The 23,313-nt window shown below is 40.4% G+C and overlaps 2 protein-coding genes across 4 annotated transcripts in view; one reads left to right on the top strand and one right to left on the bottom strand.

Annotated features, from left to right (window-relative positions):
- Positions 1-23,313, top strand: part of LOC117380703 (A disintegrin and metalloproteinase with thrombospondin motifs 15-like) — a 246,113-nt gene that overhangs the window by 166,038 nt on the left and 56,762 nt on the right. The window lies entirely within an intron of this gene.
- Positions 1,428-23,248, bottom strand: LOC117380431 (POU class 2 homeobox associating-factor 2-like). 3 transcript variants are annotated; one of them, XM_055226094.1, is made up of 7 exons: positions 23,136-23,248; positions 22,101-22,196; positions 10,839-10,922; positions 9,742-9,842; positions 2,803-2,842; positions 2,319-2,617; positions 1,428-1,847 (listed from the first exon to the last, which is right to left on the bottom strand). In XM_055226094.1, the coding sequence occupies exons 3-7, from the start codon at positions 10,846-10,848 to the stop codon at positions 1,428-1,430; spliced, it is 870 nt and encodes a 289-aa protein (XP_055082069.1). In that variant the 5' UTR covers positions 10,849-10,922; positions 22,101-22,196; positions 23,136-23,248. The 3 variants fall into 3 exon arrangements, with proteins under 3 accessions (XP_055082069.1, XP_055082070.1, XP_033833130.1); XM_055226095.1 differs by having other exon boundaries at positions 22,101-22,193; XM_033977239.2 differs by lacking the exon at positions 23,136-23,248 and having other exon boundaries at positions 22,101-22,258.

Below are 23,313 nucleotides of genomic sequence, written 5' to 3'. Positions count from 1 at the left end.
ACAACATGTACAACGTGGAAGAGCAAAGTGTGTAACATAACAGATTTTTTTTTTTAAGTTTGAACCGTTATATGTGACATGTGACATTTAATGTAGAAAGAGATGTGCAGAGAGAGAGATGTGCAGAGACATGTGCAGAGAGAGAGATGTGCAGAGAGAGAGAGATGTGCAGAGACAGGTGCAGAGAGAGAGATGTGCAGAGAGAGAGATGTGCAGAGAGAGAGATGTGCAGAGAGAGAGATGTGCAGAGAGAGAGATGTGCAGAGAGAGAGAGATGTGCAGAGAGAGAGATGTGCAGAGAGAGAGATGTGCAGAGAGAGAGATGTGCAGAGAGAGAGATGTGCAGAGAGAGAGATGTGCAGAGAGAGAGATGTGCAGAGAGAGAGAGATGTGCAGAGAGAGAGATGTGCAGAGAGAGAGATGTGCAGAGAGAGAGATGTGCAGAGAGACTAAATGTTGAATCACGTCTGTAAAAAACATTTCTCTGTCAAACGTCGTCGAGCAGGAAAGACATTTTTTTTCTTTATTGAAACAAACGACGCCTTAAATAAACGACACAGAATCAAACGCTACAAACTAAAGTTTTTCTACAACAAAAGTAGAAGATCATGTCAAGAAAAATACAACATTTATTTAAATTAGGGCTGGGCAATTTATTTAATTTGAAATGAGCTTTGATTCAGTCATTTTTAATCATAAACGTCATCAATGAGAGACCTCCACCCAAACCTCCACCCAAACCTCCACCAAGTCAACTCAGGAGGATCAGTCTGTGTGGTGTTTTAGATTATATTTTTAAAAGAAATAATACACTTTAATAAAATAAAAAAATGTAATCTATGAGCATAAGTTGTTTATTTTATTTCATTTATTTATTTTATTTATTCATTCATGTATGTATTTATTTTATTTATTTATTCATTTATTTATTTATTTATTTTTTATTTATTTATTTTTTATTTATTTATTTATTCATTCATTTATTTTATTTATTTATTTATTTTTTTTACCATGTATAAAATTGCCAAGCCCTTCAGTAATAGAGGAAACATTGCATTTATCCAGAAAAAAGAACATTTCACTTTTACCTGAGTGGAGCTAAGTCACTGCGTCTAAGAAAACGCACAAATGAGTCTAGTTTGTCTCACAATTTCAAAGAAGTTTTAATTTCAAAAAGAGAAGAAAAGTGCACATATAATTAAGATTTAAAAAGTTCAGTATCTTTGAGCTACATATTTGCCTTGGACATATCCACGAGTGTCAAATAAATAAGTTTAATGACGTTATGAAAGGGACAGGATGATAATATAGTTACACAGAAACATCTTTGACCTAAACCTCCTTAATTTATTTTTAAAAAAGTGTCTGAGTTTGTGCTTGACCCCAACAGCGCCCCCTACTGTCCATCCACAGCACAGTCCGCCGTCTCAGTAGGCTCTCCTGATCTCGTACGGGGACCAGGGGCTGACCGCGTCGTCTTTGGCCCAGGACGAGTGGCTGTCGGCGGCGGGGGCCAGGCTGTGGTTGTCCCCGTCCTCGCTCACCATCTTGGACATGAGCTCCGGGGTGCTGATGTACGGGGGACAGGCGTAGGACGAGGCGCCGGTGTAGGAGCCGGAGGTGGTCGTGAGGGAGTGGTAGTGGGCGTCCTCTAGTGGGTGGAGGGTGTACGGCTGGCCGATGGGCGCGAGAGAGGAGCCTCGGCTGGGGGAGCGGTACTGGGACGGGCTCCCGGGGGCCTCGGGGCTGGGCATGGACGCGGGGACGGAGACGGGGGCCAGACTGTCCCCACACAGAGGGTCCACCTGGGACACAGACTCAGAGACAGGCTGCTCCCACGAGTCTCTCTGTGGAAAATGCAAAAAAACATGACAGATTCTGTTTTTTTTAACTTTACTACACCTGTTCTTGGTCTATTTATGTGTTTATATTCACTATATCTTATTATTTTATCATATTTTGTTTTGTTTTTGTCATAATTTTGTCATTTGTGAGCATCTGAGTGCAAATTATTTCCCTTTTGACTCAATAAAGTTTGTCTTATGTCTCTCTTAAGTCTTAAAATACTGAAAACACAAAGACAATTGATTTATTACGTGTCTTATTATGACATTTATGTATTTTTTTAGTGCATTTATATTATTATTTCTAAAAGGTACATGTTTATTCCACTTTGGGACTGTCCTCAAATGCAGAGTCCACAGATAATTCCACTGTGGACATTTTTAATCCGTCATTTTGAGTCGAAACGTCTTAAATCTTCTGCCAAAAAAAGTATCTCAAAGTATCACAAAGTATAAGTCGATATAGTGACATACCAGAAAAAGATGTGAGGTGTCGCTGCTGAAGGGCGGCAGCAGAGAGGACAGGGCTGTGGACGGCAGGAACGAGCTCCCGGACGTGGAGAACGCGGAGGCCGTGCGGTAGTCCCCGAAGGTTTCTGGGTAATAGCTGTCGATGAGGGAGGAGTAGCTGCTCATGGTCGGCGCCTCGCAGCCCAACGCTTTGGCCCCCAGGCTGGACGAGTAAAGGTCTGGGGAGAACTGCTTTGTGGAGGAGCAGAAGTCTGAGTCGAAGGTGCGCCTCATGCCGTAGTATCCGGGCAGGACGTGGGACCCTGAGGCGAGAGTTGGAGTTAGATGATCACAGGAGGAAAGCGTCTCCTGCGTGTTTACATACAAACACGGGCCTTTGCATATCACTGATTGGAAATATTAGAGGTTTACGCGTCTCTAATGGCAACAGTGATGGAGACTGAGGGAAGACATTGAGACGTGAGACCCACAGACACAGAAATCTCACCTGACATCTGCATGAAAGACGGTGGAGTGGTGGACCCCCCCTGTGAAGCACAAAGCACAACGTTAGATGACACGATAGACACAAAAAGCCTTATCTCGCCGCGGTCAGTGGGGCAGGACGAGGTTTGTGGATTGTGGAGCGGGTTCTCAGGGTCTCTACGCCGTAAAAAACATTATATTTTATCAAAGTCCGGGGCCAGAACAGACTCTCAGCTTCTCTAATTTAAGCAGAAAAGCACTTTTTAACATCTATACCATTGATACTTTAAAATATGTGCACTAAACTGGTCACTTTATAACACTGGTCACCTTAATAAGTCCTGTTTGCACTGTTGTTCTGCATATATTTACCCCTAGACTATTTTATTTTTAAGCATATCTTCTCTTTTTTACTTTTATATTATTATTATTCAGTGTTTTATGTTGCACTTTATCACCGTTTTCACTGACTATGGCAATAAAAGTCGTCTGTTTCTGATCTGAAGAGGGAAAAGTGCATCAAATCCAAACTCACTTCAAAACAACAGGATTAAAATACAAGGTCATTACTTTAAATAAAATGATTTACAATTTTACAATGTACAATGTCACATTGTGCAGTATAATTGAATTTAATGAAGGACTTTTAAAAATATAATTCGATATAATTGTTGTTACAGAGAGAGAAAGGTTTGCAGTGTCATAATACAAGGAAAAATTCATATCCTCATAAGATGATCATATTATTATTACTATAGAGAGCAATAAAACTGAGAATAACAGTGTAAGACGTTGTATTCTTCACTCAGGGCTGGTTCTCTGCATTATTTAACGTGAGAATAAGAGTATAAAATTGTATATCTTTCATTCAGGGTTGGCTCGCTACAAAAAAAATGAAATTAACAGTGTAAAATGTTGTATCCTTCATTCAGTAGTGGTTCTCTACATTATTTAACCTAAGAATAACAGTGTGAGATGGTGTATCGCTCATTTAGGACTGATTCTCTACAAAAAAAAAAACTGAGAATAACTGTGTAAAATGGTGTATTCTTCATTCAGGAGTGGTTCTCTACATTATTTAACCTGAAAATAAGAGTATAAAACTGTTTATCTTTCAGTCAGGAGTGGTTTTCTACAAAAAAAAAAAAACAACACTTAAAATAACAGTGTAAAATGGTGTATTCTTCATTCAGAGCTGGTTCTCTGCATTAAAACTGAGAATATTTTCACGATTACACTTGAGTTAAACAGAAGCCCATGATCTCCACCGAGGTGCTGTGATGTTTTTACAGGTTTATGCCGTGTTCCTCTGATATGCTCCTCTGATATGTTCCTCTGACATGTTCCTCTGATCTGATATGTTCCTCTGACATGTTCCTCTGATATGTTCCTCTGACATGTTCCTCTGATACGTTCCTCTGATATGCTCCTCTGACATGTTCCTCTGATCTGATATGTTCCTCTGATATGTTCCTCTGGTATGTTCCTCTGATATGTTCCTCTGACATGTTCCTCTGATCTGATATGTTCCTCTGACATGTTCCTCTGATATGTTCCTCTGACATGTTCCTCTGATACGTTCCTCTGATATGTTCCTCTGACATGTTCCTCTGATCTGATATGTTCCTCTGATATGTTCCTCTGGTATGTTCCTCTGATATGTTCCTCTGACATGTTCCTCTGGTATGTTCCGCTGATATGTTCCTCTGACATGTTCCTCTGATCTGATATGTTCCTCTGATATGTTCGTCTGATATGTTCGTCTGATATGTTCCTCTGATATGTTCCTCTGATATGTTCCTCTGATATGTTCCTCTGATATGTTCCTCTGGTATGTTCCTCTGATACGTTCCTCTGACATGTTCCTCTGATCTGATATGTTCCTCTGATATGTTCCTCTGATCTGATATGTTCTTCTGATATGTTCCTCTGATATGTTCCTCTGATATGTTCCTCTGATATGCTCCTCTGATATGTTCCTCTGACATGTTCCTCTGATCTGATATGTTCTTCTGATATGTTCCTCTGATATGTTCCTCTGATATGTTCCTCTGATATGTTCCTCTGATCTGATATGTTCCTCTGACATGTTCCTCTGACATGTTCCTCTGATATGCTCCTCTGATCTGATATGTTCTTCTGATATGTTCATCTGATATGCTCCTCTGGTATGTTCCGCTGATATGTTCCTCTGACATGTTCCTCTGATCTGACATGTTCCTCTGATACGTTCCTCTGACATGTTCCTCTGATCTGATATGTTCCTCTGATATGTTCCTCTGACATGTTCCTCTGACATGTTCCTCTGATATGTTCCTCTGCGGCCCGTCGTCCTGTGTCAGAGCAGGACGTCGTGGTCACTGTAGCGTGGGTCAGTGTGTGGAGGTGGGTCAGTGTGTGGACGTGGGTCAGTGTGTGGAGGTGGGTCAGTGTGTGGAGGTGGGTCAGTGTGTGGAGGTGGGTCAGTGTGTGGAGGTGGAAGGAGCACAGCAGCAGCAGCTCTGTGTATAGGCGCTCGTTTGCATATTGCTAACATGAAAGAGTTGATATTAAGCCCGTGTTGACTGGGAAGCATGCAAATGTTGAGGCTTAAATTTGAATGTGATTTGCCAGCGCCAAGACTTCCTTCTGCGGCTCGGGTGGCTCTCTGAAGGCTGCGTATGGAAATGCTCTGGAGCTGCAGACTGTGGGCGTGGGGGGGACTGTGGTCACTTATAAAGACGATAAACATTAAACCAACATTTCAGAACACGTCCAGTCTGATGTGCACGGGCTTTATATGTGAAAACACGTGACTTAAATCATAATATGTGTTTAGAATTATAGTAAAAGTGCAGTTCAGGTATTAGCCACTATGTTTACACTCTGCTTTCTCTTTTAGCCGCGTTTTAACACTGTTTTTACTTAACTCTACTGTTTTTATTCATTTTTGTTGACTGTTTGTACATAAAAGTTTCATATTTATATGTTTGTTACATCCATTTTCATTTAACTTTTGTTTTTTTTCTTTAAACAAGCTCCAAAAAAACAGTTTAAGCTATTGTGATGTTTGTGAACAAAACATAATCCAATATTCCCTTTAATTTACATAATCACCACGTATCTATTCGTTGAGACATATCTTTATTTCTTGTGTCGTTTTTGTAAGTTATATTTGTGTTTTCCTGGGTGATGTAACAGTTTATCCCCCCAAAACTCTCTAAAAAGTCACATACTGCAGCTTCAATTCAAGATTTTATCACTGAAAACAACTGTAATTATTTAACTTATTAACTAAAACTCGAGCATATTCCCTCGCTGAAAGCTGAAGGAGCGTTTTCTTTTGAGTTTCCAGCTCGTGCGACTTAAATACGACGTTAAATATCGACCGTCACTGAGACATATCTTTATTTCTTATGTCATTTTAGTTTTATTTGTCGTTTATCCGGCTGATGTGACACTGTGCTCCCCAGACTCTCCATGTCTAAACTTGAAGCGGTTGGGTTTGTGGTCAGAGTTTGTTCGTGGTTCTCAAAAGTCTTTTATCGTCTCATATAAAGGCGGCGTAACTCTGCGTGGTTCTGCATAATCAGTCTAACATGCATCACTTAGAAAAAACATTCAAATAAAAAGCACAGTGGGGCCAGAGAATTAACGACGCTGCTCAATTATGAAAATATTTAACAACAGTCTCTGTACTGTTACTCTGTGGATGTATCGTGACAATAAACGCCGCCGTCGCTTATTGTGCTATTCACGTGTAGCTTTTATTCAAATTAATTTAACATGAAATTAGTTGGACGTAAACATAATGGTCCTTTCAGCTGTTCAGATCATTTGCATCTTTAAAGAACTGTTTTTACTCTGTGCAAAAGTTTATTATTGTCACAGCGGGAGAGTCATATTTATGTCGCACAAGCTCAATACGCTCAAGTTTTTCTCATTTTTAAATAATTACAGATAAAATCTCTATTTGAAGCTGCAATATGTGACTTTTTTGACTTTTTTGAGCCGTTATTGCTTCGTTAAACGTTCTGTTAAAGGTATAAAAAAAAGTACGCTGAAAAACACGCATTCTTTCACTGTAAGCGAGCTCGCCTCTCCACAGATCTGACCTATAACGTGACCCGGGGGGGCGTTACCTGCTTGTCTCCACGCAGCTGAACGAGCGTAATACCTTAGCAACATTCCAGGTCAAGCGAGAACATCTCACTTTGTCCAAAAAGTTACGTAACGCACCTTTAAAAATCAACAAAAACACGAAATCCAACCTGCACGACTTTGGACGACGATAAGTATTAACGTGTAAAAGGAGCGCGGCTTTGTGATGGAAGTGTTTGCGTGTGTGCCGTGCTGCGCCTCACTGCTGTTCTTTCAGAGCGATGACACAAAAACAACAGCAGCTGCAGAAAGATGGACGTGAAAAGAGAAAAGACGCAGAGTCCGGGCCTGTTTGTTTTGCCAACTGACAAGTGATGCACGTCGTGTTTCTCCAAATCTGCAACGCAACAATAGATTATAATGGAATCTACGTCGAAATGGGGCGTTTGGATGGACAGATGAGCAGTATATTAATGCACAGTTACATTTCTGCTCAACTGTGGGTTTGAAAATGCACAGGTGTAAAACAGAACGCACTTATTTTTAGTAAACGCACTCACGATTCCTGATTTTAAGCACGTTTCGGTCTCGTCTGCTGTGTTTTTCCTATAAATATTACGCACATTTTTGGTACATGCTGTAGATTTTCATAGATTTTCTGTTTATAGATGCCATTTCGCGACTTTTAAACACTCAAAAAAACAATAATATTTTAGTTTTCAGTCGTTTTCTGCTACAACAACAGTGCTCATGTGTCACGACTCTGAAATCCGTGGATATTTTAAACATAAATAGACTGATTTTTGCAGTAGAACACGATATGTAAATGGTGTTTCCTCAAAGCCACTGCAGACAATTAAAATCCCCAATAAAAAATACTTTAAAATACTTTTATCATCAGCTGTTTTTACTGTTTAGAGGGAGAAATGTGAGTTCAGTTCGTTTGCATTTTTATAACAAAGAATGACAAGTAAACTAAGGGACAAACGCTTCACAAAAAGTATAATTTGTGGGGAAAATATCTAAAAATGTACATCTTTTGTGAGTTAATATTGATTTGACCTTCATCAATAATGTGTCTAATAATAATATAAATACCAGGAGTTTTCGTTTAGCAGCTCCCTCTTGATTTCTCATTGTTTGTGATATAAAATGTGGTTAAATATGTGATATAAAATGTGTTAAAGGGTTATACTCAGGGCCGGTCCCAGCTTTCAGGGGGGCCCTAAGCTGAATTTGCCTCTGGGGCCCCCTCCTGGCTCAACTGTTGGTGATTCACATTTGACATTAACATTATAACTCTGCTTTTATCACCTCAACCAGTTGTTTTTTGTGTTTAAATGACCAACATCAGACAGAAAACATCCAGAAAGTCACAACTACTGATCTGCAGTCACAAGAACAGAACACAAACTTATAAGGAGGGTCGAGATTTTTTTTAATTCTAGATGTTTTTCCTTCGTTTCTGGTGGATTTTAATGTGTTCCAGTTGGCGACAGTGGGCTTAAATTTACATTATGTCGGGTCCTTGCGGTGGTGTAAACACAGAGCTGCCCTCACCTCTGCCCGACTCAAAAACAAACGCAACAGCAGCAGAGATTTTACCACTATAGATTAAAAAACACACAAATGTAATTGTTTCAGAGGGATATTTAAGCTGCAGTAAACACACAAGCCCCATGCCCAATAAAACTTGATATATTCTATTATTTTCAATATAAATGAGCTCTTGGGGGCCCCCTGGTGGCCTCGGGACCCTAAGCAGCTGCCTAATCTGCTTATAGTCTGCACCGGCCCTGGCTATACTGTACATTCAATACTGAGACAAACAAACACTTAAATTAACAGAAGCAAAAGTGAAAACAGTTTGAACCCTCAGACCAGAGCCAAGTAAACACTAATAAACATATTATTTTGACGATTCTATTCACTTTTTGTATTGTTTTTTAATTCATTTCTCACACGCTGCATTTAAGCTCAACTGTACACGGATATTTCTTTCCAAAATCTGAATCGTCTAAGCTCCCAGTTGCACTTTTGTCCGTAAACTGGTTCACACAGGGTTAATTATGGTCCACCAAACTATTGTCATGACTTTCCCAAGCGCACAATGATGTTAGTGTCTTTCAGATCCAGATTTCAGACTCGTGTGACAACAGACAGCGCGGGATCATTTTATGGTTTTATGTTTTTGTTTGATTTGAAGTCCCCTCCTTTTGTGCGGCCCTAAACCCCGTCATTAGGCCGCGGTCGGTGCTCTGAGCGTCTGTGAGTGGACATGCCGATGCTCACACAAGGTAAACAGTGTCGTGTATAGACTCTTTCACTGCCTCTATAAGCGAATGAAAAGCAGGTCTTGCTCGTGCACGTTTTAAAGTAAATCTGCCTTAGGACAATGGAGGACTCGTACGGGACGCGAGACAATGTCCGCGGGGCAGGTGTGAGAGGATGGGACTTTGCATAGGCAGCCTCTCACACGGCCCAGCTCCCTCCATCCTGTACCTGAAACCCCACGCCCCGCCCTGCTCAAAGCTCAGGGACTTTTGGAGCGCTCCACCGCAGTCATTGTCATCTTTGTGTCAGCTCTTTTGTGAGGTCAGCCCAGGACTCTCTCGCTCTCTATAACCTGTGTTTAGCTATTTACAGATTGGCTTTTGGACTTCAGGAGGCGGTTTGGTAGCACAGAGACAGAGGAGAGGGGGGGGAGGTGCGGCCCGGTCAATGCCTTAACCATGGATCGTTAGCAGACAAAACAATCCGAGTGTAAACAGAGAGACAGATTTGAAAAGACAGCCTGATAATTGTGCCGCAAACAGAATGTCAACTGTTGTTTGAATGAAAAATGACGTGGGAACGGAGAGGACAAAGGCGAGATGCTTACAGTGTATCTGGGTCCACTGGTCTGTCGAGATCGTTTTTCAGCCAGGAGGTCCTTCACTGTGTGCTTGACCCGGACGCCTTGGTAAACCCGCTTGGAAAAATCTGTGAAAAGTTTTACATTAAAAACAAATCCAAGTAACACAACTGAGTGCAGATTTTCATCCATTCCCACAAATACAGTTCATTTGAATGTTTCACAGTTTTATGCATATAGGCCAATGACCTGTTGGGATTGGTGTGTAAATATCATGGAAATTACATTTGGTTTGGTTGATGCAAATGTATGGCAAAAAAGAGGCAATTTGCTGTAAACATAAATGTAACACTCACTTATTATTATTATTATTATTATTATTATTATTATTATTATTATTATTATTATTATTATTATTATTATTATTATTTTCATTTTATTTTTTTAATTATTATTATTTTATTTATTATTATTATCATTTTATTTTTTATTTATATTTTTATTATGATTACTATTTATATTTTTTATTTTATTTTTTACCATTATTATTATTATTATTATTATTATTATTATTATTATTATTATTATTATTATTATTTATTAATTATTAATTATTTATTTATTGATATTTATTTTTAAAATTTTTAAAATTTGTTTATTATTAACACATTTATTTTTTCCGCATTTATTCGATATTATAAACGCACCTATTTACGCTGAATAAATCTGTCATTTGTACAGCAGGTGTGATTTGGGGACATTCCTCAACAGCAGAAGCATAAACTCGATCAAAATGCAAACTTTATTATACAGACGGAAATTACATGCAAAAAACTATATGTAAAAGATCCCTGTTTTTTGAATGAACCTCTTTAGATAAGCCCCCTCTTTATTCAAACCAGCCAAAATACTGGTTTACTACTAATAATTTGCTTTACATTATAGAAAACAGCTGCACAGATAAGATGTCAGGTTCAATTTTATGCTTTTTGAGTCATTTTTTTGGAATATTTTTTAGATTCTCAAGTGTCAGTGTGAATCTGTAACATTTCTAAACAATAAAATAACACATAAAGGTGTAGAAAAGTTGACAGAATGATGATTATAGTGAGTTATGGTCCTACCTGTGTCCATGATGCTCCTGTGTGTCTCTTCCTGTTTATCCCCTGCAGTAGTTGGTCCTTTTCTCTGCGTACATCAGCACCATACTGAGCTCTGTGGAAAGGGCTGGACACACGCCACTCTCTGTGCTTCACCCAGCTCCAACAAAATGACCTTTATCAATTTGTTTAAATGCAAATGTCTGGCAGGGACGTTTTTTCGCCTATTTGCATCGCTGTCCAGATTAAGGGCTTGTGAGCTCCGGCAGCGTGGAGAGGAGACTGGGCAGAGTCACTCCCCTCTGCTCCTCTACGCTCAAAAAGTCACATTGTTTTGTGTAGTTTTGATTTACTGTGCGGGACTTTCTCTGTGCGTGTTTGTGGGAAAGTCGAGGCGTTATAAAAGTGGTTTAAATAAGCTGTCAGCGTGTGTCAGCCGCACTATCCGTCCATATGCGGCGGAGAATATAGGACAGGTTTTCAAAGGACGACGTGTGAATGGGGAATGGCTGCAGGCGCAATAACTCTGTGGTTTTAGTTTCCTGCTGGAGTTATTTATATTCTGTCCTTAAACAATATACATTTGTCAAAACAGGCTGAGAGTAGTACAGGTTTATAATCCACAGAAACAGGTAAAAAAGTACTTTATAAGAACATTAAGACTGATAATTACAGTGCAGTGGTCAGTGTTTTTGAGCAAAAGTGAACAAAAGTGTTAAAAGTTTGTGGATTGTACTTTTCCTGCATGTTTTTTAAGATGTTAAACTTGCAAATTAAAGCACTGACGTCACAATATTGGCTGAGAAATGTACTGGTTTGACTTGACTAAACATTTTATACCAAAAAAAAGCAATAATGTTGTTGTTAAAGTTGTGCAATATCACGTCTTTTTAGCGTTTTTTAGTGTAATGACAAAAATAAAACACAAAAAACATTTCAGATGACCACGTCTGACATGACCTGGTGGTGTTACCCGCTTGTCTCCGTGGAGATAAATACGTTTAATGCCATGTTGTGGAAATTTCCAGGCAAAGCAATAATATATTCATCTCCAGAAATGTTACATAGTGCACTGTAATAGTTTTTTCGATTTTCCCAGTTAAAGATGTTTACCAGAATAATTGACACCTGCACAAAACTAAATGTGGATGAAGCTGCTCTCAACAGTGAATCTGTGTCAAATTAAAGTCGTATTAGAGTCAAAACACATCGGAACAAACTGAAACTCATCTCCAGACCTTTACTCTGCTCCGTTTGCTCTGGTTTATAAGAGATTAAGACACATGAGACTCAATCATACATGTTTGAACGGGGAAAAGTTCTAAACATGTTGCCTATAAACTGGAAACTGAAACATAAATTAAAATATAAATACATCTGACTTTTTTTTTTTTTTAACATTATTGTTATTTTTTTAAATAGGAACAGATAAAAACAAACACAGACTAACAGTTCTATGGGGTTTTAAATCTGCTCAAATTTCACTAAAAAGCTGTTGGATTTGTTTTCTGTATTTGTAGAAAAGCAATAAATACAGTGAATTTGTCAAGAAAACCAAATATGAAAATATCACACACTCACAAACTCACACACTCAGCCCCCTCCCCCTTTAACACACACGTTTACACACGTTTACACACGTCACACCGTCACAGCGTCACACTGATGCTGTTGCAGAAAACACGTCACACACGTCACACACGTCACACCGTCACACACGTCACACCGTCACACACGTCACACCGTCACACACGTCACACACGTCACACCGTCACACCGTCACACGTCACACCCATCACACCCGTCACACCATCACACACCGTCACACACGTCTCACCGTCACACACGTCACACGTCACACGTCACACCCGTCACACCATCACACACCATCACACACCGTCACACACGTACCATCGTCACACACGTCACACCGTCACACACCATCACACACGTCACACACATCACACACGTCACACGTCACACTGATGCTGTTGCAGAAAACACGTCACACACGTCACACACGTCACACCATCACACACGTCACACCGTCACACGTCACACACGTCACATCGTCACACACGTCACACCATCACACACCGTCACACACGTCACACCGTCACACACGTCACACACGTCACACTGATGCTGTTGCAGAAAACAGGACTGTGTTTTTAAAGGTGGACCGTCCTGTGATGTTTTTATCAGTTTTATTTTGTCAGGTATGAAAACAAACTAAAAAGAATCTATTAAAATAAATGAACAGAAGATGAAGCTCACTGACTGTGGCTCACTGACCTGTGGCTCACTGACTGTGGCTCACTGACTGTGGCTCACTGACCTGTGGCTCACTGACTGTGGCTCACTGACTGTGGCTCACTGACCTGTGGCTCACTGACCTGTGGCTCACTGACTGTGGCTCACTGACTGTGGCTCACTGACCTGTGGCTCACTGACCTGTGGCTCACTGACCTGTGGCTCACTGACTGTGGCTCACTGACTGTGGCTCACTGACCTGTGTCTGTTCAAACATTTAAAGATGAGTTTTACAGAGCGAACGTTACAGAAATCATCAAAATATTAAACTGTTTTCTTTATAAAATAGAACAGGGTGAAATCAGACGGGCTTTTGTCAAATATGTTAAAAACACGACTGTAGAGTCTGTAAAGTCTGAGACGGTGAGACAGATCAGGACCATGGGTTTAACAAAGACACATTTTTAAAGGAACAGGTAAAACTTGTCTTTATGTTTAATGTGGTTTTTGATGTTTAAGTTTAGTTGAATCCAGGGTTATATTTTTCTCACTCTATGGGTTGGTCTTTCATGGTTATGTCACTTTGACTTCTGCATGGATCATGTTAATAAAGAAACAAATACATTGAGTCTTTTTTGCGTTCAGTGTGAGGCAAACGAGTCAAACTGATCCTTTCTCCAAACTCTGTCCATTTTGAGCTTCAGTCGTTCCACTGTCCACTGTCCCACTGTTCAGTGTTTGTGCAAACAGCAGGACGTTCAGGATTGTGTCCTCTCTGTCTGAGACAGCACTGCCTCCCTGCATCATGTGGAGGTGCAGATGTGTTTGTTCAGTGCTCTTAGGTTCTCCCTGATGACTTTCTTCTCCAGCAGACTGGTGCTTTCTGCCTGGATATGGCTTTACTCTGTCACTACTAAAGTTGTTGAACCATCAGCTCCAGACTCACACCAAGAGCATGAGCTGCTCTCTCTGTCCTTTAAACTGCTGCATTAACTCAGATCACTGTCACTGTCTCACTTTTCATGCTCATCGTCTACAGACACTGACCCTCCACAAACATCTGAGCTGAGAAGAACAGCAGCTTCTCCTGGACCAGGTTTCACCTCTGCCTCTCAATGTCTGTGACACATGAAACAAACACACAGTGATACATCAGGCAAACCAGCTTCATTTTCACTAAAACAACAGTGGAACAGAAGATGGAAACCTCAAGAGGAATCTTCTGTGTCTCACTCGCTGTAAATGTCAAATAACACAGTTTTTTCAACATCTTAACTTCTGTCTCACACACGTCGACCTGCTCATCACAGAATCAAACTGATCATGGAGCTCGTGACACACAGGCGTCTTCACCAGCTCCACCTCACAGGTGGTGTGTCTTAAATCATGATCCACATCACCTGAACCCCCTGTGGGTCAGTCCTGATATAAATATGTCACTGAGTGGAGAGATTTTTACTATAGCCTCATTGAAATGATCAGTAGAAATAATATGAAGTACACGTCTTATTTGAGCACTTATCACAGGTTTATTGACTCTGTTAACTATTCAAATACCAGGTCATTGTCCAGTTTTTTACAGCTCAGAAGATAACAAGTCAAACCAGTTTAATGTATTTTAATTTACACTTCAATAGTCAGAACATTAGTGACATTTACACTGTGCATGTGACTGGTCCATTGTCACAAGAGGGAAAAGGCAGGGACTTTTTCACCGGGGCAGAGCTCCACTAAACTCATTTTGACCGCACACACACTCAGTGCATACACCGCATATTTCCTGGTGTGCGTTGTGTGTTTTATTGTGTGAGTGGCTGATGTGATGTGTGGAGTTTTATCAGTTAATGACCTGGAGATAAGAGGAATGCACTGCTCTCAACGGACATCTGCAGTGAAGAGGAAGGAAGAAGCACGAGTCTACTGTATGTGCCACTGTACCTGCCGTCACAGTCTGCATCAGGCGGCGTTTGGTAATTACAGGGGCACTGGAGCTTATCTGGTGGCTGAAATGTCCCTCAGTGTGCCATTAAACGTCCCTATCCTGCATTTGTTCGATTAAAAAACGTGCTGTCTTATTGTGAGCACCTCTCCAAAGCTCTGATTAAAAACTCTGATTAAAAACTTGGCTGAGTAGCGTCACCTGGTCGTCTTTTTGGACATAAATTTAAAATTATACTGTGAAACATTCCAGGCAAAACACTAACATCTATAGAGACAATACACTGAGGTGCAATAAAATGTGCCTTTAGTAATATACATACAATAAACGACAGGATTTATCCATCTTTTTTGAGTATTCTCCTAATGTGTAAGCAGAAAAATAAAGAATATTACAATTACAAACTACAAAACAGTACTTTATTTTATACTCTCTGTCCTAGATAGTAATTTTGCCTTGTCCGTATGTTAAAAAATTGAACTTTTCTTGGTAGAAATGGCTTTTTCTTAACACCAGAATTCCAGAAATGTGAGATATTGAGGAGTAAAAACATTATATTGTATGATGTTACATAGTAAACATAGGAGACTGTGTGTGTTTGGCGCCCTCTTGTGGCTCTCTGTGGTCATAGGGTCATTTACACTTTGTCCAATGGATGGCAGTAAAACACAAGCAAAGTCAAACTATACATTTAATCAGCCCCAGTGACGTTTGCATCTCACATATTTGTCTGAATCAAATATTGTCCGGATGCAGATGGGACAGTGTGACGTAGATGGGACAGGGGTTTTATTAAGTTTATGGCAGCTGCAGGTTCCCATCCCACGTGACAAAAGATGTGTCTAACAGAGAAACATGTAAGAAAATAATACACACAGATTAGCACACCAGAAAATATAATAATTCTTTAAAAAATATAAATAAAAAAGGAAAAGCAGTGAAGGATTATGCAGATAAACAGCGCCCTCTGGTGGTCAGGGCTGGTACATTTAATCTACAATGATGTAAACAAGGTTGGAAAAGTAGGTCTAAAGCACTTTTTGGATTGGATTTCTATTCATTTGGATGAAGAATATGAATAAAAACAGGGTAAAAACATCTTTCTTTTAAATTTCAACATTATTTATCACATGTGAAATTGTTCAAACAGATTATTAATATTAATATGTAATTATTCAAGTCAAGGATCATTATTAATATTATTTATATTAACAGTCTCGCACTGGAGGACTTCAGAGACCGGCCTCCTGCTGGTCCCAGGGTCAGGACTAAACCAGGACTAAACCAGAGCTAAACCAGGGCTAAACCAGGACTAAACCAGGACTAAACCAGAGCTAAACCAGGGCTAAACCAGGGCTAAACCAGGACTAAACCAGGGCTAAACCAGGGCTAAACCAGGACTAAACCAGGGCTAAACCAGGACTAAACCAGGACTAAACCAGAGCTAAACCAGGGCTAAACCAGGACTAAACCGGGACTAAACCAGGACTAAACCAGGACTAAACTAGGACTAAACCAGGACTAAACCAGAGCTAAACCAGGGCTAAACCAGGACTAAACCAGGACTAAACCGGGACTAAACCAGGAATAAACCAGGACTAAACCAGGACTAAACCAGGATTAAACCAGGACAAAACCAGGGCTAAACCAGGACTAAACCAGGATTAAACCAGGACAAAACCAGGGCTAAACCAGGACTAAACCAGGACTAAACCAGGACTAAACCAGGACTAAACCAGGGCTAAACCAGGGCTAAACCAGGACTAAACCAGGGCTAAACCAGGACTAAACCAGGACTAAACCAGGGCTAAACCAGGGCTAAACTAGGACTAAACCAGGACAAAACCAGGACTAAACCAGGACTAAACCAGGGCTAAACCAGGACTAAACCAGGGCTAAACCAGGACTAAACCAGGACTAAACCAAGACTAAACCAGGACTAAACATGTTGAATCTGTGTTTCATCTTTATGCAGTTAAAACCTGGAACAATCTTTTTCTTTTCATGTTAATTTATGATGAGTATTTGTGATTATTTCTGTTCCGATTTGTTGTATTGTGATTTTAATGACATTTTTATTCTGTAAAACACTTTGAATTACTTTGTGTATGAAGTGTGCTGTATAAATAAACTCACCTTGCTTTGCCTTAACAGCTAAAAATAATAATCAAAAAACTGTAGAAGGCAGTGCAATTCAATATATTCTACAAAAGTCGACCTTTTGTGTCTCAAAAATACTTTTCTGAAAGTTTGATTTCTTAAAGCTGATCATAAACTAGTGAAGAGTTTATGTGACGAGGGAAATAAAAGCAAATTAAATGTATAAATGTTGTTGATTATGGTGTAAATAAGTGATGGATAATTGTTAAATAGTTTCTCCTAAAATCTGAATCTCTAAGGACTAAACCATGTGACCTAATAGTGTTCACCTCGATTTAGCCACTAAGGATTAGACTTGATACTCAAATACTCACAAAAACTCTATTTTTTAGGCGATAGAATGTCATTTTCAACATTAAATTGTATTAGTTTCTTTTATATTTCCATCTCATCTTATATCTGAGCGTATACTCGTCCGTGTGTCTTATATTTCTGAAAGATAAAGCTCAAAAATACTATAAAAATATTCAGAAAAAGCTCATTTCTGCCTTATAAATTTGACTTTTTCAGTATTGACACTTTAAACGAGTCTCTCACTTCGATACGAGTCTCAACACGTTTTAATATCTGATTTTTGATACTTTTGACGACCACATTACACAACTCCATATAACATTCTCCTTAAATAAACAACTATAAACATGACAACATTCTTTTAAACACGCACTCCCCGGCAGATAGTCCGTGTCTAAAAGCACTTTGGATATTCACATTTTATTGCTCTAATTCACTTCTCTCAGGGGGAAATATTTTACATTTGGACTTCACAATCTATCAGCCTGACAGCTTTAGTGGCAGCTGACTTTTGTGTTTGGAAAATGTTGTCCTGAGTGGAGGTAAGGTGAAATAAGGCTAAACACTTATCAGTCTGGTACGAACCGCAGCCGTAGAGTGTGATCGACGCCGAATTTGAGAAAACGTCCCGGGTCGTGTGGGATAAAGATGAGACAAAAACGATATGTAAAGCCCAGTTTATGTTACAGATCATGACGAAAGCTGAACAGGAAGTAGCTTTGTCTCAGTTTTGGCAGTTTTACCATGATTGTACACAAGTTTAACAGCACAGATAGTCCATTTTAAGTGTGATTTATGATATTTGTGCGTTTTTGTTTGATTTCTAACGACCAAACCGTGTCTAAATTACAAGATTCTGTGCTCGTCTTACGTCCGTATAAGCTTATTCGCTCACTGTTGGAAACGCTCGACCGCTGTTTCGTCACACTTGAGAGACATGCTTTGAATTCTTTGGCGCGTCTGGAAGATATATTTTTGCTGAGTGAGGTAATATAAATGTTTATATAAGGAGCGCGTGCGTACGGATCCACATCGGTTTGGAGTAAGGTGGAGCGGTCACATGACTCGGTCCCCCTGGAGGACGCTTTATTATTTCCACATAATCTGCAGAACGATCTATGGAAAGCCTTACCATGCTCCATCTGCGCCGTTGCTCCAATCTGATCTCATTTTAAGCAGTGGTTTTACCTTATATGGAAAGAAACGGGACTCGGAGACACTGGATACAGATTCAGGGCACTGGGGCAGCGGTTTAAGACGGCGGTTTATCTGGAGGTGAGGGTCTTTTTCTTATCAAATCCTTAATTTTTGGCCGATTCGTGTTGATTTTTAAGCCTAATTGTCCAACTGGTGTCATCCGAGTCCGTAGTTTAGTGTGAAATTGACACGAATATTTATATAATCTGAGTTTTTGTCAACAGAATTGTTTCGTTCGTTGATAAAAACAATAAATTATGACATGATTAATGGATATTTTATGTCAGGGGGCATCAACCCGCAGTTCAGCCCTTTCCAAGCAGCTCTTTAAAGGATTTCTGATGCATATATTATACATATTGTGCTGAATAACGCAAGTTTTACCATTGCACATGTATCATTTTGCTCTTATATACAAATATATATGCAAATACTAAAATCAGTAGCTCTCTGGCATTTTTGTTTTGTAAAAGTAGCTCACCAGACGACAAACTGATGCTATATATGACTAAACGCATGGATAATTTCGTCTACTTTTAAAATCGTGAGGACGTGAGGATTCAAAATTCATGCTCCCGATAAAGCAAAAACAAAAATAACCGGTTTAGTCACGGTGCAACACAAATGTCTGGCTTTTATTTAGCTCCACATCAGCCCGAGCTAGTCCTTGTTTAGTCCGTATTTCCACCGCTAATCAAGACGTAGATTCATTTACGCCATATAGGCAAAAAACCGCAACTGCAAAACTCATTTTCTGAGATTTAAATGTAAGTATTTTATCTTAGATCTTGAGAGTGATGGCCGTTATCGCACAGCGCACCGCAAAGTGTGATTTAAATCTACGCGCAGGGGGTTAGTGATTAGCTGAAGTCACGGCGATCAATCAACAGGCGACATTTGGGGTAAAATGGAAATGTACTTAAAAGCAATCAGCAGAGGCGACTGCGGAGACAGCCAGAGGACTCCGGCGTTCAGTGACACATTACAGTCTCGCATTTGCACATGGAACAAATCAAACGCTATTTTCAGCACTTTATAAACAAGCTCCTTCTAAGTGTGCAGCTCTGAAAGGACACACCACGATGGAAACAAGAGGTAAAGCAGATTGTCTCTATCAAACTACTGGAGTCAAGGTGACGGCAAATAAAACAAAACACTGACTCTGTGTTCGTTACGAAAGAAGGTCAGAATATTTCTATTGGACAGAGGAACAGAGGCTCGGTAATTAGAGCACTCCATCAAAACGAGCTGTTGTGTCCTTGGGCAAGACACGTACAATAATAATAACACTGTATTGGGTTTACACGGCAGCGCTAACACACGTCTTTTCAAAAACGAGAGCGGTGAATCACATGTAGAAGCGCGTGATTGGTGGTTGGACGGTAAATGACGCAGATTGGTAGTTTCCATCGGTCTACTCCAGGTTACAGTGGCTGCGATACTAACTGACCAGCGCAAGATCGATTTTGATTTATTTTATGATTGTGTCTTGCGTGCAAAAAATGCTGAGGCCCTTTAATGGGTTTGTAAGACGACATTAACCAAATATCAGCTGCCAGACGTGCGGACTCATTTAAACAAACTCATCTGACGCTTCTTCCAGGTTTTACAGAGAAATGAAGCAACTTATAAACATTAGAATGAAACAAACATCTCATTTTGTTGTCGTCGTTACACCAGAACGTATCAGGGCATTGGGTGAACGTTTCATCAAATAAAGGCTTCATAAATTCATCATAAAATGGACAAAACAACAAAAAATTAGCTTCAGTTTCCAATTCTCCGACGCACATAAACCACAAAGTCTTTCTTCTTCAGGAGCGTGAGAAAACCTCACAGTTTCTAAGTCCAGAGGAAGGATCTCTGCCGCAAATGTGCCTCAACGATCTTTGATTTCTGCTCAAATTCAGTCTTTTCGTGTCTTTTATTTGAATGTTCGCCACTCGGGTTTAGCCAAGATCACATTCAGCCACTGTTCTTCATAATTAGACACCAGTTTCGCTTTTAATCTGTTGACGCTGCTCGGCAAATTGTTAAGAAATATAAACAGTTGTGCCCGTAGCTCTGCCGCCCGGGGTGACTTGGGTTTACTCCACTCAAAGATCTTTTTAGAAACTCTATTATCAGGTAGATTAATGATCCAACTACACAAACTGACCATCACACTTTCTTTGGATTAAGCCAGAAACTCAGCCCATATCTCTCTGCGCTGCCAAAACTGGGACATTAAGAGAATCTATAACGTCGTGTAAAGCTTCTTTGATTGTTCCAAAAGTGCTATAGAAATCAAACTCAGAGACAGGACACATTAGGTCTTGAAATCGCTGTGACGCTTGACTATAATCGCTCTTTGCACGTATTAAAATGTGTGTTCTTTCTTCTTCTAAAGTCATTTGTGTTGCAATAATTTGTAGATGGAAATCGTCCAACTCAGACCTGTTTGATCTCTGCTGATTGCGCACATGACGCAGCCCAGAAAAAGTTACAGATCTTTTAAAATTCTTGATTAAAGGTGTAAGTCTGTGCTGCTCTTATGGTGAACTCTAAACTGCTGTGAGCTCGTGTCACCAAGGAGCTCCAAATGTTTAACCTGGGCATGAATGGGCACAGGACCTGCTCCATTACTTAACCCTAGTTACCGTGGCACATTTTTCCCAAGAACAATCTGTTCTGTTCCTTAACCTATAAACATACAAGTCCACAATTACTCCGTACTAGTGCTCACAGTCACACATGATAATCACCCTCGCACAGGCTTAATTAGGGGATTAGGAGCACCAGGCAGAAGTTTACATTTGCCCCATGTTTAAATCAGCCTGCACCTATCAACACTGTTCAAAGCTGTAAAAGTTAAGAGACAGAACATTGTGCTGGCAGGCCCAGAGGCCGGGATGTGGTAGGGGTGACGTCTGAGGTGTCCTTCTCACGTCAGAGGTACAAGAATGTGAGCGAGGGCACAGAGCAGAGAGAGGAACAGACACCAGGCAAAACATCAGCTCTGTCTTCAAACTGTGGGACAGGTCAGACAGGTTAGATAAGAGCGGAGCATAAAACACTAGAATGGTAAAAATGCAGTTTCTCCTGCTCGTCTCCATGAAGATGTCTAAAATGTCCTGCAATAAGGCAAAACTTATTCTCTCTAAGAAACTTTGTCCACTCAACACAACCTCAACCTTTCATTTTATAGGTGTTTGGAAAATGAGTGAGTTTACTTTTGCTACTGAACAGTGTGTTTGTTCTATTAAAGTCTTTAAAGGTGCATGTATTTTCTGTCTGATCATTGTTTAAGTTGGTGCGGGCCGTTTAGGTGCAGAGGGCCACCCAGAGTCAAGTGCACTTGGACCCTCCACACAACCTCTTTATCCAGGGCCTGTTTCCATCAGACAGTGGAAAGAACTGGAGTTTTACTAATGAGCTGATCACAAGATCTTAGTTGGACTCACCAGAGCTGCACCAGCAGTCTGCCCCGGGACTCTGCAGGATTCTGACAACTTTAATCTCCCTCTAGATCATCCGTGACAGCATCTCCTCCATTACTGCTGTCAAAGAGAAAAAGGCACATTTCAATTTCAGTCCACGCTACAGGAAAATCTGCAAAGCACCAGAGACACTCCTGTTTAGAACAGATTATTCAAAAATGTAAACAAAAACCATGGAAAGTCATAAATATTTAGTCTCGACCACAAATGAGTTTTTATCTAAAAAACTGCTCGGTCTGTTCATACTTTCTCTTAATATCGACGCAGTTGAAGCTGAGTTTCATCGTGAGGTTTAATGCCTTCACTATCAGAGGTCAAATGACGTTAAGCGCACTCCTGATATAATAATTGTTGGAACAGTCAGATGTTATTAGAGCTAATAGTGAGTTGTCAGCAGAGCGCTGAATGTACTGGTGTTGGTTTGATGCTGCACAGGGGCCAGGAGACTCAATCCAATGCAGAAAGCAGTGACATGTGAAGTGAGGCGTGCAGATTGAAAAAGAATCTGTCCAAAGTGAATTGATGTACAACGTGTGGTCTGTGCAGTGGACCCCAGCCACGGGCACGGAGGCCGGGGCTGGACAAGCTCATTTCCAGATGTGTCCTGGGACGTGACTTATGTAAGGTGAGGTGCTCTCGCAGCGGGCCGGCCCAACTGGAGAAGTTCAAATGTTGATCTGAACATGCCCTTCTCTTTTATCATTAGCCCTGTCCATTCATCTGAGCTCAAACGTATCAGTGCTTCACTGTGTGCGCTGTGTTTGCTTCCACACTGACCTCATGAGTGAAAACATACTGAGAACCATAATGACAGTATTTCATAACCTTCTGGCTAACAGAGGCAGAGCCTGACAACCTCAATTCATTTGTCGTGCAAACGCACAGAGAGGGGGGCCTGTCAATGGACGTCTCTCTCCACAAACTGACAGAGAGGATTAAATCACTCCATTAAGTACAATGTCTTCTCTCAAGCCGCAGAGGAGCGCTCGGTTTACTCACCTGTGTGGACCTGTGAGCTTCTCTTCAGGAGTCTGTGAGGCCCGGGCCGAGGCGCGGAGGCTGTTTACTTAAACAACAGTAGCAGAGGTGTGACTGTTTGGCTTCTCACTGTACAGATGACATCACTGCGCCATTGAACGCTCGCTACTTTGGTCAAATGAGCCATGAGCAAAAGTCA

This window comes from Periophthalmus magnuspinnatus, chromosome 13 (assembly GCF_009829125.3).
Source record: "Periophthalmus magnuspinnatus isolate fPerMag1 chromosome 13, fPerMag1.2.pri, whole genome shotgun sequence".
Classification (NCBI taxonomy): domain Eukaryota; kingdom Metazoa; phylum Chordata; class Actinopteri; order Gobiiformes; family Gobiidae; genus Periophthalmus; species Periophthalmus magnuspinnatus.
Note: the sequence above shows the minus strand (reverse complement) of the source record. Positions and strands in the feature narration are given on the sequence as shown.